This window comes from Salmo salar, chromosome 01 (genome assembly GCF_965601325.2).
Source record: "Salmo salar chromosome 01, fSalSal1, whole genome shotgun sequence".
NCBI lineage: Eukaryota > Metazoa > Chordata > Actinopteri > Salmoniformes > Salmonidae > Salmo > Salmo salar.
The window spans coordinates 32,437,319-32,455,256 of NC_138291.1; the positions used below are offsets into that span (position 1 = coordinate 32,437,319).

Consider the following 17,938-nt stretch of genomic DNA (forward strand, 5'->3'; position numbering starts at 1 on the left):
CCCTTTCCCATTATAAGTACAGCAATAGTGAGATTCAAATTGTGAGATTAACGCTACCGCTATTCATGGATTTATTATGTGTGCCTGCACCAGCCATGCATGCATCCAATCTATTTAGTCAGCCAATGTCCACATTATTCTAAATCAAATCCTATTTTAGGTGTAATAATAATTAGAATATCAATGTATTGGCAAGGCCTAACAAATACATTATTCTTAGTGGTAATGGCCTACTTTTTTGGACACTTTTTGGATGCTTTGTGCCAACATCTGCCAGGGATGCTGGCAGATGTTGACTCCAATGCTTCCCACAGTTGTGTCAAGTTGTCTGGATGTCCTTTCGGTGGTGGACCATTCTTGATACACACGGGAAACTGTTGAGTGTGGAAAAATCCAGCAGCGCTGCAGTTCTCGACACAAATCAGCGTGCCTGGCCATAGCCTCGGGATGTAGTTTGTGTGTGGGGGTGCTATAAATCTTTTTGACTATTAAAGGCCCAGTGCTCTACTTTAAAAAAAAAATATGATTTTTCAGGGGGTGCTGCAGCCTCTTCAGCACCCCTACTTTCCGCGGCTATGCGCCTGGCTAGGGCTGTTGCGGTCATGACATTTTGCCAGCTGGTGATTGTCATTGAAATAACTGCCGGTCTCATGGAAATTGACCGTCAATTAGCATTAACATCTTGACAAGTGACATCAATAAGGGATCGTACTGTAGCTTTCACCTGGATTCACAGTCTGTTACGGAAAGAGCGGTGTCCTTAATGTTTTGTACACTCAGTGTAAATTGTAAATATTGAGGTCGTTGAAAATGTAAATTAAGTACTTGAAAAAGTCCCTGAATGTCCTTGGCCAATGTTGCTGTATAGGTGGAGTTATTCGTCAATTTGTATATATTCACTTTTATTCACATGTGGAACTGCATGAAAATCATTTTCATTTCAAACCATTTAGAAATGTTGATCCCAATGTCACACATCGGCCCCATTATTTATAGAAAGACCCTTATAGTGCCCTACTTTTAGCCAGATTTACTCCTTGGTGAGGTTTACTTACGGATTCAGTCACAGTGGACTTGCTGATCTGATAGGCTTCGTTTAGGACCTTCCCATGGAGGTCATCCAGAATGGCTGCAGGGTGACGTATACTGACGTAGTGGACCATAGACTCAATGTATCTGTAATAACACCCCATACATTGTCAATGACATTAGGAATATATATTCCTGTAATATGACAAGGAGAGTTGCTGGGCACATCTGCTGTGGGGAGACACTGATTGCAGATGGAAAGCCAATATGTTTTGAATTTTCAATGATGAGCTGGTCTATAAGATGACCTATATAACAGTATTTTTACACAAGCCTTTGGTGGCTATAGCATACTAGAACTTAGTATAAACCCAGTTGATGTTACCTGTCCAGAGCTTCAGCCACTAGAGGGGTGAGCACCACATTGATGGCCCCTTTCACTTCCACGATGGCGGTGGTTCTGGTCTGGGAGAGGGGCTGCTCCAAGGTCCAGTCCTCAGTGGTGGTGGTGTCGTCTGTGTTCTCCATCGCCGCCTTATCCAGAGGAGTGTACGGTTGGCTATAGTCACATAGAGAGAGATGCAGTTACAGATCTGTGTGTGAGAAACACACAGAGCAGACCATAGAGATCCTATTAAATGAGTTCTATATGTAATTATATGGAGCAGACACACATACACTGAGTGTACAAAAACATATGGCACACCTTCCTAATATTGAGTTGCACCCCCTTTATCCCTCAGACCATCTCAATTCATCGGGGCATGGACTCTACAATGTGTCAAAAGCGTTCAACAGGGATGCTGACCCATGTTGACTCCAATGCATCCCACAGTTGTGTCAAGTTGGCTGGATGTCCTTTGGGTGGTGGACCATTCTTGATACACATAGGAAACTGTAGAGCGTGGAAAACCCAGCAGTGTTGCAGTTCTTGACACACACAAACCGGTGCGCCTGGCACCTACTACCTTGTTCCAGTGTTGTAGAGTCCAGTCTGGAGACCACATATTGAGTGTCTCGGTCTTGTCTCGGTGTCGGATACATTTTCACTTCCCAGGACCAGCCGAGAATAATCATAATCTTCCATTCAGTCAGTGCATAAAAGTGCTTCACTAGGCCCGAATACAATATATACTCTCCTTTCTTGAAACATTAATATCTTATCGCTTATTGAAACCTGGGATTCCTACTTTACTCGTAATATTACTGTCCTTTAATTGAAAAATATCCTCAAACTTTGTCAGAATTTCCTTGACTCGCTGGTAGGGAAGAGTCGGGAAATTGTTGGAAAGTTGCATGCTCACTATTAGTAAGGGGAGACGGGGGGGAAATTGTAAAAGTCTTTATATCTATAATAGACATGTTTGCGCAGTGGCAAACCTATTGGACCTAGGCCTTCAGTGTGTGACATGCTTGTGATGCTGAAAGGACAGCAATCGTAATACCAGCACACATGTAAGAGAGTGCACTTTTTGTAAAACACAGTGGTGTAGTGGAGGCTATATACGCAGGTATAGGCCCTATACCCACTTTGTTTTCAGTGGGCATTGTGTATACTCACTTCTTAATCCCTAGTGTTGTATATCAAAGTAATGTAGTGGAGGTATACGACTTATTAATTATGTAGTACAATAGTGAAATCATGCACAAAGTAGCCTACACAATTGCAAAGCGGGCAGCACACATAACCTAGTTTCAGTGGAATATCATCTGCAGGCAGGAAGAGCGTGCAGCTCTCAACTGGTTGTCGTATTGAGCAGCTCACAGAAGAATGACATCAGTAGCCGGTACGTAGGAAAGACGTTTCAACTCATGATATCTACCAGTAAATGCCAACTAAGGTAACAATGGGAAGGCAAACCAGGTATTGAAAAAGTTTGGTCCATGGTCTTGGTTAGATGCGCAATTCAGTCATCATGCTATTTTCATGATCATTTCTAAAGGCTTAACCAAAAAACCTTCCCAATTAAAAGTTGACTGCAATTATATAATGCTGAGTTGTATCAATGGGGAGGGCATTTGTTTTGCACAATTGAATTAAAAGGCAACTACACCCTCCATAATTATATTTAAAAAAATGTTCCCAGACTTCCAATGTTTTTCCTGATGTGGTTTAAGCATTGTTGTGGACTTAACATCACATTCTTGTCATTTTTCTTTTTTTTGTAAATTATTTTGAGAGTGAAAATCTGAAATCTATAGGAAAACATAGAATTTTTCACACAGGGGGACTTTCCTTCACACAGGACCCACATCTCCAGGCACCACTATACCACTGCATAGGGCCGATAGAACGTTAGCAGTCCATTCACTCATACATAATAAGCCAGTAGGTCCCAATTATAGGAATACAAAAACAACCATTAGGCTAAGCATTTCCCAATCAAAATGTACAACTATTACTTCCCATTGCAAAACAAGTTTCACGTTTAGCACACAAAGTAACCGGTGAGCTACAGTTTAAACGCAACTATGTTTCACACTTAAGTTATTCATTTTCAGAGAGATGGCTAACAGCAGCATGCGAGTTTCAATGTAAAAAAATAAAACAGTTTCACTCACCAGATGATCATTTGAAACCTAAGTTCTTGTTGAAAGTTATTCTTGAAAAAGGAGAACCTAACAAATTAGCAAGAACATCCTCTTTGATAAAACCTGCTGCAGCCGCTACAAACTAGCCTACAACAAAAGCTAGCTAGCTTGACCGTGGGAAAACTACTGCTCGATATTGCACAGTGACCTGTTGGCCTTCGATAAGGCAACAGTTTCCATACGTTTTTGTAAAAACGGTTCCATCCATTACAAGTCAATGTGATTGGTTGATTCCACTCCAAACCTTTGCCCTAATACAGTTGAATGGCAGATGCTTCTGATGGCCTAGCAAATGGCTGACATAGCTAGCTTTATACAACAGGTGGGTCTAATTCCTGCTGATCGGTTAAAACTACATTCTAGCCGGTGTCTATTCCACAAGTTACCACCGGCTAAATCTATGACAATAAAATGCCTATTTACTCTGTTCCATCTGACTTTGCAATCCACGGTCTCATCAGCCCAGCCAGGCAATTTATAAACTTGATCTCCACTATAAAAAGCATGTAGACATTCTCACATTTCTTTTATACTAACATTTAGTTTCAACAGCGGAGATTTGTATAAACCTTGCTGTCTGTCTCGCTGATATTCGCAACATTGTTTCAATATTCAAATTCGATCTCTACCTGTCCCATAGTCAGTGGTGTAAAGTACTTAAGTAAAAATACTACTTAAGTCATTTTTTGGGGTATCTGTACTTTACTATTTACATTTGACTACTTTTACTTCACTGCATTTCTAAAGAAAATTAAGTACTTTTTACTCAATACATTTTCCCTGACACCCAAAAGTACTAGTTACAATTTGAATGCTTAGCAGTACAGGAAAAAGGTCCAATTCACACACTTATCAAGAGAACGAAAGGTAGCCTAGTGGTTAGAGCGTTGGACTAGTAACTGAAAGGTTGCAAGATCAAACCCCTGAGCTGATAAGGTAAAAACCTGTCATTCTGAACAAGACAGTTAACCCACTGTTCCTAGCCGGTCATTGAAAATAAGAATTTGTTCTTAACTGACTTGCCTAGTTAAATAAAGGTAAAAAATAAAATAAACGTCCCTGGTCATCCCTACTGCCTCTGATCTGGTGGACTCACTAAACATAAATGCTTCCTTTGTAAATTATGTTGGAGTGTGACCCTTGCTGTCAAAAGTAATAAAAAAGGAATTTGATGTATAGCATTTACTTAAGTATGAAAATGTAGTACTTTGTCCACCACTGTACTTAACTACAGTACATTTAAAATATAATACTTTTAGACTTTTACTCAAGTAGTATTTTACTGGGTTACTTTCACTTTAGTCATTTTATATTAAGGTATCTTTACTTTTACTCAAGTATGACAATTGAGTACTTTTCCCACCTCTGCCCATAGTAATGAACGTGTCGGGAGTCGAGATGAGACAGACAGGCAGGCAGCTTTTTTCAGCCAGTCGAAATCATGAATCAGCATATTTTTTATGGATATATACAAAGAACTATCAATAGAAAACAGGTCAAATGAAACGAAGTGCAGCTAGTTTGCTGTCTTTCCAGCATCAGTTTGAAGTCATTGTGTTATCTGTGTTGTTGGCTAGCTCCTCTGAACAGCAGTGTCCTGACGAGATAGGCCATTTTCTATGCTAGGCGAAATCGTGCATCTTTAGCTCATTGTTATGAATGTATCCAAATAAATGTCACTGGAAAACAGCTTAAACAAACGCAAATGCATCTACTTTGTCACAGGAAGGCCAAAAAGATCATCAAGGACATCAACCACCCGAGTCATGGCCTGTTCACCCTGCTACCATCCAGAAGGCGAGGTCAGTACAGGTGCATCAAAGCTGGGACCTAGAGACTGAAAAACAGCTTCTATCACAGAGCCATCAGAATGTTAAATAGCCATCACTAGCCAGCTACCACCCAGTTACTCAATCCTGCACCTTAGAGGCTGCTGCCCCATATACATAAACATGGAATCACTAGTCACTTTAATAATGTTTACATACTGCTTTACTCATTTCATATGTATATACTGTATTCTATACTACTGTATTTTATATTTCTTAATTCCATTCTTTTACTTTTAGATGTGTGTATTGTTGTGAATTGTTACATACTACTGCACTGTTGGAGCTAGGAACACAAGCATTTCGCTAAACACCCGCAATAACTTCTGCTAACTATGTGTATGTTTCCAATACAATTAGATTTGATTTGCTGTTATTCTGGCTGCACTTTTTGTTGTGACTAAGTTAGCCGTAGTTGCCTAGCCAGCAAGCAAGGGATAAGAACTTTGCCAGCCAGTATGGCAATGGAACATTCAGAACGAATGACTGGGTTGCTCCTAAAGATACAGAAGAAAAAGACTGAATGGGTCGCATCTCTGGCAACCGAACCGACAGAACGACCAGCCGGCTTAGGTAGCAACCCTAGATTTGTGTCGGGACTATATCTTGTGGAAGGATGAAATAGTATGAATAAATTAATCAAAATAATGTTTTTATGAAAAGATGTAAAATTATTTGAATATGTTGGGAACCTGTTGTATAAAAGTGATCATGCCCTCGAACCCGGTGTTTGGAAGATATATTGGCACGGTTTGCCGGCCCTCGATGAACACCCATGCCAATATATCCTCCAAACACCGGCTTCTCGAGCATTATCACTTAAATATTTATCTCCCCAGAGAACCCCAAAGAAAAATTGTGTTTGGATCTTTTTTCTCTCCAGTGTTAACCCTTTCCTTTCTAACAAACACCGAAGAGATTAAATCAGAACATCACTGAAAAGAATAATATAATAATTTGTATTATTTTATAATTCCTTAGCCTTTCTCTGAAAGCGTAGAAGGCCCTCATTGTTCTCCACTGTGTAAGCGTTAGTAAAAATGTGTAGAGTGTCTCTATTTGCCCTCAGCATGGGATTTGTCACCATTTTAAATGTCGAAAGAATCGATATGTTCTTCTGAAATATGAACACAGAAATACTGGACATTTTGAACTCTTATGTTGATGATTTGCAAAATTACAGACTTGCATTTTCTGGTCTCGTCTTCACTCGGTCTCTGACCTCTCGTCCCCCTCCGTTCTTGGTCTTGACTCGGACTCGTGTCGCTCCGGTCTTGGTTTTGAATCGGTCTCACATTAGGTGGTTTCAAACACAACACTGCCCCGTTCAACGGCACTTAATTATTTTGTCTTGCCCATTCACCCTCTGAACAGCACACATAAACTCAGCAAAAAAAGAAACGTCCTCTCACTGTCAACTGTGTTAATTTTCAGCAAACTTAACATGTGTAAATAGTTATGAACATAGCAAGATTCAACAACTGAAACATAAACTGAACAAGACATGTGATTAACAGAAATGGAATAATGTGTCCCTGAACTAAGGGGGGTCAAAATCAAAAGTAACAGTCAGTATCTGGTGTGGCCACCAGCTGCATTAAGTACTGCAGTACATCTCCTCCTAATGGACTGCACCAGATTTGACAGTTCTTGCTGTGAGATGTTACCCCACTCTTCCACCAAGGCACCTGCAAGTTCCCGGACATTTCTGGGGGGAATGGCCCTAGCCCTCACCCTCCGATCCAAAAGGTCCCAGATGTGCTCAATGGGATTGAGATCCGGGCTCTTCGCTGGCCATGGCAGAACACTGACATTCCTGTCTTGCAGGAAATCACGCACAGAATGAGCAGTATGGCTGGTGGCATTGTCATGCTGGAGGGTCATGTCAGGATGAGCCTTCAGGAAGGGTACTACCTGAGGGAGGAGGATGTCTTCCCTGTAACACACAGCGTTGAGATTGCCTGCAATGACAACAAGCTCAGTCTGATGATGCTGTGACACACCGCCCCAGACCATGACGGACCCTCCACCTTCAATCCCGCTCAAGAGTACAGGCCTCAGTGTAACGCTCATTCCTTCGACGATAAATGCGAATCCGATCATCACCCCTGGTGAGACAAAACCGCGACTCGTCAGTGAAGAGCACTTTTTGCCAGTCCTGTCTGGTCCAGCGACGGACGGTTTGTGCCCATAGGCGAAGTTGTTGCCGGTGATGTCTGGCGAGGACCTGCCTTACAACAGGCCTACAAGCCCTCAGTCCAGCCTCTCTCAGCCTATTGCGGACAGTCTGAGCACTGATGGAGGGATTGTGCGTTCCTGGTGTAACTCGGGCAGTTGTTGTTGCCATCCTGTACCTGTCCCGCAGGTGTGATGTTTGGATGTACCGATCCTGTGCAGGTGTTGTTACACGTGGTCTGCCACTGCGAAGACGATCAGCTGTCCGTCCTGTCTCCCTGTTGCACTGTCTTAGGCGTCTCACAGTACGGACATTGCAATATATTGCCCTGGCCACATCTGCAGTCCTAAGGCACGTTCCCGCAGATGAGCAGGGACCCTGGGCATCTTTCTTTTGGTGTTTTTCAGAGTCAGTAGAATGGCCTCTTTAGTGTCCTACGTTTTCATAATTGTGACCTTAATTGCCTACCGTCTGTAAGCTGTTAGTGCCTTAATAAAGACCATTCCACAGGTGCATGTTCATTAATTGTTTATGGTTCATTGAACAAGCATGAGAAACAGTGTTTAAACCCTTCACAATAAAGATCTGTGACGTTATTTGGATTTTTACAAATTATCTTTGAAAGACATGGTCCTGAAAAAGGGACGTTTCTTTTTTTGCCAAGTTTACATTATTATACACAATCCATGTCTCAACTGTCTCATGGCTTAACAATCCTTCTTTAACCTGTCTCTTCCCCTTCATCTACAGTGCATTCAGAAAGTATTCAGACCCCTTCACTTTCTCCACATTTTGTTACAATACAGCCTTTTTCTAAAATGGATTCAATAGTCCCCCGCCCCCACTCATCAATCTACACACATTACCCCATAATGACAAAGCAAAAACAGGTTTAGACATTTTTGAAAATGTATTTAAAAAAAAAACTAGCACGTTTACATACGCATTCAGACTCCTTACTCAGAACTTTCTTGAAGCACCTTTGACAGCGATTACAGACTTGAGTCTTCTAGGGTAGATCCTCGCAAGCTCTGTTAGAATGTATGGGGAGCATCGATGCACAGCTATTTTCAGGTCTCTCCAGAGATGTTCGATCGGGTTCAAATCCGGGCTCTGGCTGGGCCACTCAAGGACATTCAGAGACTTGTCCTGAAGCCATTCCTGCGTTGTCTTGGCGGTGAGCTTAGGGTCGCAGTCCTGTTGGATGGTGAACCTTCGCCCCAGTCTGAGGTGTCTGGAGCAGGTTTTCATCAAGCATCGCTCTGTACTTTGCTCTGTTCATCTTTCCCTCAATCCTGACTCGTCTCCCAGTCCCTGCCGCTGAAAAAAATCTCCACAGCATGATGCTGCCACCACCATAGGGATGGTGCCTAGTTTCTTCCAGAGGTGACGCTTAGCATTCAGGCCAAAGAGTTCAATCCTGGTTTCATCAGACCAGACAATCTTGTTTCTCATGGTCTGAGAGTCTTTAGGTGCCTTTGGCAAACTCCAAGCGGGTTGTCATGTGCCTTTTATTGAGGAGTGGCTTCCGTCTGGCCGATAAGTGGAGTGCTGCAGAGATAAGTGGAGTGCTGCAGAGATGGTTGTCCTTCTGGAAGGTTCTCCCATCTCCACAGAGGAACTCTGGAGCTCTGTCAGAGTGACCATCGGGTTCTTGGTCACCTCCCTGACCAAGGCCCTTCTCCCCCAATTGCTCAGTTTGGCCGAGCGGCCAGCTCTAGAAAGAGACTTGGTGGTTTCAAACTTCTTCCATTTAAGAATGATGGAGGACACTGTGTTGTTGGGGACCTTCAATGCTGCAGAAATGTTTTGTTACCCTTCCCCAGATCGTTCCTCGTCAGAATCCTGTCTCGGAGCTCTACGGACAACATCATGGCTTGCTTTGACATGCACTGTCAACTGTGGGACCTTATATAGACAGGTGTGTGCCTTTCCAAATCTTGTCCAATCAATTGAATTTACCACAGGTGAACTCCAATCAAGAAGCAGAAACATCCCAAGGATAATCAATGGAAACTGCAGCTGAGCTCAATTTCAAGTCTCATAGGAAAGGGTCTTAATACTTATGTAAATAAGGTATTTCTGTTTTTTTAAAACCTGTTTTCGCTTTGTCATTATGGGGTATTGTGTGTAGATTGATGAGGGAAAAAAATATATTTTATACATTTTAGAATAAGGTTGTAACGTAACAAAATGTGGAAAAAGGGAAGGGGTCTGAATACTTTCCAAATGCACTGTACAGATTGAAGTGGATTTAACAGGTGACATCAATAAGGGATCATAGCTTTCACCTGGACAGTCTATGTCATGGAAAGAGCAGGAGGTCCTAATGTTTTGTACACTCAGTGTATATGATGCACACACACACATAGTCAACAAAGGCTAGCAAAATAAATTTGAAATACTTGTTTGTGTCTCCCATCAACGAAAGACCTCTGTCTAGTAGAGAGCTGGCAGAGAGGCCTTGTTTAACCACCTACAACATAAGAGAAAGGGTTAAGACCTCAGGGTACTCCACGGACGAACAGACACACACAGTAACACACAAAAACACACACACACTGTCTATATAGAATTTGTTTCTTACCTTAAAGCTGGGAATAGAGAGCTGGTCGAAGGAGGAAGAGCTCTCCTCACTGGTGGGCGTGTCCAGGTCCAGGGGGCGGTGTAGTGAGGACTTGGAGGTCCTCTTATTGGTGGGCTGCTTCTGAGACCAGTTAGACACCTGGGGTGTATTCAGAAGACGGTCAGAAGGTTTAAGATCAGAGGTCAACCGATTAATCGGAATGGCCGATTAATTTGGGCTGATTTAAATTTTTCATAACAATCGGTAATCGGCATTTTTGGACACAGATTATGGCCGATTACATTGCACTCCACGAGGAGACTGCGTGGCAGACTGACTACCTGTTATGCGAGTGCAGCAAGGAGCCAAGGTAAGGTGCTAGCTAGCATTAAACTTATCTTATAAAAAAAATCAATCTTAACATAATGACTAGTTAACTACACATGGTTGATGATATTACTAGTTTATCTAGCTTGTCCTGCGTTGCATATAATCGATGCAGTGCCTGTTAATTTATCATTGAATCACAGCCTACTTCATCAAACGGGTGATTTAACAAGCGCATTCGCGAAAAAAGCACTGTTGTTGCACACCAATGTGTACCGAACCATAAACATCAATGCCTTTCTTAAAATCAATACACAAGTATATATTTTTAAACCTGCATATTTAGTTAATATTGCCTGCTAACATGAATTTCTTTAACTAGGGAAATTGTGTCACTTCTCTTGCATTCTGTGCAAGCAGAGTCAGGGTATATGCAGCAGTTTGGCCGCCGGCCGTGCGCGGGGCCATTTCTTCCTAACAAAGACCGTAATTAATTTGCCAGAATTGTTTATCATTATGACATAACATTGAAGGTTGTGCAATGCAACAGCAATATTTAGTCTTAGGGATGCCACCCATTAGATAAAATATGGAACAGTTCCATATTTCACTGAAAGAATAAACGTTTTGTTTTTGAAATGATAGTTTCCAGATTTGACCATATTAATGTCCTAAGGCTCGTATTTCTGTGTGTTATTATATTATAATTAAGTCTATGATTTGATAGAGCAGTCTGACTGAGCGGTGGTAGGCAGCAGCAGGCTCGTAAGCATTCATTCAAACAGCACTTTCCTGCATTTGCCAGCAGCTCTTCGCTGTGCTTCAAGCATTGAGCTGTTTATGACTTCAAGCCTATCAACTCCCGAGATTTGGCTGGCAATACTAAAGTACCTATTAGAACATCCAATGGTCAAAGGTATATGAAATACAAATGGTATAGAGAGAAATAGTCCTATAATACCTAAAACTTCTTACCTGGGAATATCGAACTCATGTTAAAAGGAACCACGAGCTTTCATATGTTCTGAGCAAGGAACTTAAACGTTAGCTTTCTTACATGGCACATATTGCACTTTTACTTTCTTCTCCAACACTTTGTTTTTGCATTATTTAAACCAAATTGAACATGTTTCATTATTTATTTCAGACTAAATTGATTTTATTGATGTATTATATTAAGTTAAAATAAGTGTTCATTCAGTATTGTTGTAATTGTCATTATTACAAATATATATATATTTTTTTTTAAATCGGCCGAGTAATCAGTATCGGCTTTTTTTGGGTCCTCCAATAATCGGTATCGGTGTTGAAGAATCATAATCGGTCGACCTCGATTTAAGATGCAATGAATATAGCTGTCATGATTCCCTATTCTCCCTGACAAACAACAATACAGGTGTAGGTTTGCAAAACTACTGGTAATTTACAAAAGTTACCCACATTTCTGGGTACATGTTAATTACCAATCTGTGGTAATTCGGAATTACTTTTTAAAAATGTATTCACATAAAGTATACATTTTTTTATATACAGTTGAAGTCGGAAGTTTACATACACCTTAGCCAAATACATTTAAACTCAGTTTTTCACAATTCCTGACATTTAATCCAAGAAAAATGTTCCTGTTTTAGGTCAGTTAGGATCACCACTTTATTTTAAGAATGTGAAATGTCAGAATAATAGTAGAGTGATTTTATTTCAGCTTTAATTTCATTCATCACATTCCCAGTGAGTCAGAAGTTTACATACACTTTGGTAGCATTGCCTTTCCCTCAGCCTGGGGCTCCATGCAAGATCTCACCTCGTGGAGTTGCAATGATCATGAGAACGGTGAGGAATCAGCCCAGAACTACACTGGAGGATCTTGTCAATGATCTCAAGGCAGCTGGGACCATAGTCACCAAGAAAACAATTGGTAACACACTACGCCTTGAAGGACTGAAATCCTGCAGCGCCCGCAAGGTCCCCCTGCTCAAGAAAGCACATATACATGCCCGTCTCAAGTTTGCCAATGAACATCTGAATGATTCAGAGGACAACTGGGTGAAAGTGTTGTGGTCAAATGAGACCAAAATGGAGCTCTTTGGCATCAACTCAACTCGCCGTGTTTGGAGGAGGAGGAATGCTGCCTATGACCCGAAGAATACCATCCCCACCGTCAAACATGGAGGTGGAAACATTATGCTTTGGGGGTGTTTTTCTGCTAAGGGGACAGGACAACTTCACCACATCAAAGGGACGATGGACGGGGCCATGTATCGTCAAATCTTGGGTGAGAACCTCCTTCCCTCAGCCAGGGCATTGAAAATGGGTCGTGGATGGCTATTCCAGCATGACAATGACCCAAAACACACGGCCAAGGCAACAAAGGAGTGGCTCAAGAAGAAGCACATTAATCTCCAGACCTTAATCCAATAGAAAATATGTGGAGGGAGCTGAAGGTTCGAGTTGCCAAACGTCAGCCTCGAAACCTTAATGACTTGGAGAAGATCTGCAAAGAGGAGTGGGACAAAATCCCTCCTGAGATGTGTGCAAACCTGGTGGCCAACTACAAGAAACGTCTGACCTCTGTGATTGCCAACAAGGGTTTTGCCACCAAGTACTAAGTAATGTTTTGCAGAGGGGTCAAATACTTATTTCCCTCATTAAAATGCAAATCAATTTATAACATTTTTGACATGTGTTTTTCTGGACTTTTTTGTTGTTATTCTGTCTCTCACTGTTCAAATAAACCTACCATTAAAATTATAGACTGATCATTTCTTTGTCAGCGGGCAAACATACAAAATCAGCAGGGGATCAAATACTTTTTTCCCTCACTGTATAGATACTTTTGTACCTGTTTCCTCCAGCATCTTCACAAGGTCCTTTGCTGTTGTTCTGGGATTGATTTGCACTTTTCGCACCAAAGTACGTTCATCTCTAGGAGACAGAAAGCGTCTCCTTCCTGAGCGGTATGGCGGCTGCGTGGTCCCATGGTGTTTATAATTGCGTACTATTGTTTGTACAGATGAACGTGGTACCTTCAGGCGTTTGGAAATTGCTTCCAAGGATGAACCATCCTTGTGGAGGTCTACATTTGTTTTCCTGAGGTCTTGGCTGATTTCTTTTGATTTTCCCATGATGTCAAGCAAAGAGGCACCGAGTTTGAAGGTAGGCCTTGAAATACATCCACAGGTACACTTCCAATTGATTCAAATTAGAAGCTTCTAAAGACATTACATCATTTTCTGTAATTTTCCAAGCTGTTTAAAGGCACAGTCAACTTAGTGTATGTAAACTTCTGACTTCTGAATTATACGTGAAGTAATCTGTCTGTAAACAATTGTTGGAAAAATGACTTGTGTCATGCAAAGCAGATGTCCTAACTGAGTAGCCAAAACTATAGTTTGTTAACAAGAAATTTGTGGAGTGGTTGAAAAACGAGTTTTAATGACTCCAACCTAAGTGTATGTAAACTTCCGACTTCAACTGTATGTGTCCATATTGTCCATGCGTTTCTAGTGGATAGGCCATATGGTTCAATTCAGCTTCACTAAGTTGATATGAAAGTTAACAGTAATATACCCTCCCTTTGCAACCCTATACAGGGGTGTCAAATGTATGTACATTACATTTTAGTTTTCCTAACTAATAATAATAATAATAATAATAAGAGTTCAGGGATAAAGTATTGTGTCTCAGCCTTACCTGGTAGTGGGCCAGGTAACTCTGGTAGCAGGCCATGACGTGGGGCTGTCGTGTCACCAGGCCTGGCTCGGGGGTCTTCTCCACCTCCACCGAGCCCTCCTCCTCCAACCCCAGCGCCGAAACAAAGGAGGCCTGCGACTGGTGGCTGGGGATGGGGTGGGCTGGCAGCGGGGGCAGCATGGGGGGCATGGGTAAAGGCCTGGGCTCTGTGATGAGATCCCCGTTCAAAACATAGGTGAGGGGGCCCTCCACGCTGTGGTAGATGGAGCTGCGGCTGGAATCACAACAGATTGGTTTAAGTACTGCAAGCATGTGTTGTTTCCCTTTATTTTACAAGGTAAGTTGACTGAGAACACATTCTCTGAAGTAAGTACACGCTTAGGTAAGAGGGAGAAGGGTCAGGAAAGGAGGTGCAGTCATTTAGCAGCTACAGTCCCCACCTGTAGTGGTCCATGTGGTAGGGCTGCTGCTGGGGCTGATACTGCATCTGCTGCTGCTGCCTCCTCTTCTTCCTCCCAGGATAGGTGCCTGGACCCTCATCTGCACTGCTGATGGGCTCAAAGTCCTCTGCTGCTGAAAAGTAAGCTTCGCTGTCGGCCACCGACATGCTGGAGTCTGCCGAGCGGTACTGGTGGAAGGTGCAGGAGTCTGCGGACGGCGTGAAGGGGAAGGAGCTGTAGCTCCGGCGCGGAGAGTCCAGGGCGTTCTCGTCACTACGGGAGACCTCACTGCTGAACTGGACGCCAGCGAGGGCCGGCGGAGGCTTGTCGGTGAAGACGGCTGCCGACAGGCTCTTGGTGCTGCCTAGCCGGGCAGACTGCATGGAGGACTGGCGCTTGAGGGGTGAGCGGAGAGGGGAGCGGAGGGAGGAGCGCTCCTGGGCACTGTTGGGAGAGACTGGGGAGCCCTCAGGGACATCTGTAAGAGTACTGTGTAGAGAGAAGAAGGGGTTGAGAATACCAAGATAATGCACTTTGGAATCAACAAAAAGTCAGCTTCTTCACTCTTCGTGGGCTAGTATGCGGGCTGTTGGTCAATTGTGAATATGTGTATGCCTGTTGCACCCCTGGAGCACTCATCTGCTACTCACTCTGCAGTGCTTTTGCCGTTCATGGGGAACATGCGTTCCTCAGTGCTGGGAGACGGGCTGTCCCGCTCCCCGGCCAGTAGGGGCAATGCTGCACTGGAGGAACTATTTTCCTCGGAGGAGGAGGCCGAACTGTGGGAGCGCGGAGGCACCTGGAGGCTCAGGTGTTGACCCCGCATTCCGGCCTCCGGGGCCGGACTGGGGGTACAGGTGTCCTTCTTCACCCCCAAACCCTTACCTATAGGAGAGAATACACACTACTGTAGGTTACGTGTGTTCCAGATACACAGATCAAAGCTAAAATGGAACAGACCATCATCCTTGACATTTAACATCATTTTCACAGTGAACCCAGATATGACCTCTGCATCAGTCTACAATCCCTATGAACTATAATCCTGTACCGTTTGATAAAATAAATTAAAACTCCCGTACCATTGGACAGTTTGGTTGTCTCCCTGGTGATGATCCACTCTCCAGGCTGCAGCAGTGATTGGCCGTAGCAAATGTCTGACTCAGCGCTGGAGGAGAAGGCAGAGCTCAAGGGGGTCTTCTCCTCCAGATGGAAGAAGTCCAGGCCTGTGTTGGTGCCCCCGTAGAAACGACAGCCCCCCAGGCAGCCACACTTATTCCTGCTTCGCTTGTTACGCCCTGTCTCATCTGGCCACAGGAACCATAGCCTGGGAGGAAGGGAAAAAGAGAGACAGCGCACTCATGTCTCTATGTTCTCTGTGTCTGTGACTGCTGCTGGTGGTGCCAAGACCAATTTTCTCTAGGGATCCATTTGCCCCTATTTTCTTTGGGATCAATGAAGTGTATTCATTCCTTCTTCCATTCCTACCTCTTGGTGTGAGCGTCATGGAGCTCCAGGAACTGCCTCTGCACCTCGTACTTGGCCGGGTGGTCCGCAGCCAGTGCCACGTCAGCCGTGATCAGGGCAAAGTTGACCGAGCCAGCCTCCAACCAGAAGGATCTCCGCAGTACAGGGGGCTGGCCCAGCCCTAACCCCTGACCTGGAGAGGGCCCTGGTCGGACCCCGTCTGACTGGGGCTGTTGCTGCTGCTGTTCAATGTACTGGTGGATATATACGTCCTGAACCACAGCACTGATCCCTTCTCCTACCGCCTGATTGTGCAGGTTGCAGTTGGCCAGTCGGATGGCGCCGGTCTAGGTGAAGGGAAGGTAGAAATAGAGCAGTGTTTTTTAACTCCTGTCCTCAAGCAGGGCTTGACATTAACTTTTTCTGACACTTGTCACTCTGGACAAGTAGGACAGATTTTTTTTACTTGTCCAAAAGCTCAAATGAAAAAAAAGAAAAGGCCTGTAACACCATTTTTACATAATTTTATGATTCAAGGAACCACTTTACAAAATAAAATGTATTACCATCTTTTTTTTTACCATAGAGAAATAGACAAAAATGTAGGCTACACACTTCCTATTGGCATCTTTGCATATTCAAGCATATCTCAAAATAAAACACTGCCCCTTTAAGGTTCCCCTGGAGGATGGTTGGCCACCCTTGGTAGCCTATAAAACATTGCAACCAAATACTTTTTACATCGTTAGAAAATAATTCCCTCCAGGGCTTGAAATTAAGGGCGTCCTGTCGTCGCTCGGATGATAAAAAATATTTATACGGTTCAAAACAGACTCTGGGACAGTTCTGGGATGACAGATCCATACAAACAGTGCACATATATATATATATATTTTTAAAGCAATGCTGATGCAACAGATCAGACTGTTTAGCTTAAGATGTTGATAAAGTTTTATTTCTTCATATTATAAGCTCAACAATGTGCACAGGCTGTAGGCTATGAGCAAATATTCCAAAATGCAATTAGCGGGAAAACAATGTTCTCAAAAGCGCACCGCATGCGTGAGTGGATCCATGTGACAGAGATTAAAATATCAGTTAGAAATAAAGAAAGAGGGGAGATCTAAAGATGCATCAACTAGCATGGGTTACTAATATGACTAGGATTATTCCTTCGGCTGCTGGACAATAAAAGAACGTTGATTTGAAAACCAATAGAACAAGAGAAAAATTCTGGTTTCAATGTTTTTACAGTGCCTTCAGAAAGTATTCACACCCCTTGACTTTTTGTTGTTTTGTTGCATTAGCCTAAATTAAAAATGTATTAAATTGAGATTGAATTGTTACTGACCTACACACAATATCCATAATGTCAAAGTGGAATTATGTTTTAAGACATTTTTACAAATTGATTAAAAATGAAAAGCTGAAATGTATTCGAGTCAATAAGTACTCAATCCCTTTGTTATGGGAAGCCTAAATAAGTTCAGGAGTAAATATTTGATAACAAGTCACATAATAAGTTGCATGGACTCACTGTGTATGCAATAATAGTTTAATCTAATTTTTTAATGACTGTCTCATCTCTGTACACCACACATACAGATAATTGTAAGGTCCCTCAGTCGAGCAGTGAATTTCAAATACAGATTTGACCACAAAAGGTTTTCCAATGCCTCACAAAGAAGGGCACCTATTAGTTTAAAAAAAGCAGACATTGAATATCCCTTTAAGCATGGTTAAGTTATTAATTCTACTTTAGATGGTGTATCATTACACCCAGTCACTACAAAAATACAGGCGTTCTTCCTAACTTTGTTGT

General features: G+C 42.7%; 1 protein-coding gene across 22 annotated transcripts in view; it reads right to left on the bottom strand.

Moving 5' to 3' along the window:
• Positions 1-17,938, bottom strand: part of bltp1 (bridge-like lipid transfer protein family member 1) — a 136,362-nt gene that overhangs the window by 72,086 nt on the left and 46,338 nt on the right. For all 22 annotated transcript variants that reach the window (XM_014191706.3, XM_014191736.3, XM_082973711.1 and 19 more), the window contains exons 24-32: positions 16,138-16,463; positions 15,732-15,976; positions 15,300-15,534; positions 14,650-15,138; positions 14,210-14,483; positions 10,214-10,351; positions 10,032-10,102; positions 1,415-1,588; positions 1,056-1,176 (exon numbers count right to left, since the gene is read on the bottom strand). In XM_014191706.3, the coding sequence (XP_014047181.3) occupies positions 1,056-1,176; positions 1,415-1,588; positions 10,032-10,102; positions 10,214-10,351; positions 14,210-14,483; positions 14,650-15,138; positions 15,300-15,534; positions 15,732-15,976; positions 16,138-16,463 (2,073 nt within the window). The remainder of the gene's footprint in view (positions 1-1,055; positions 1,177-1,414; positions 1,589-10,031; positions 10,103-10,213; positions 10,352-14,209; positions 14,484-14,649; positions 15,139-15,299; positions 15,535-15,731; positions 15,977-16,137; positions 16,464-17,938) is intronic.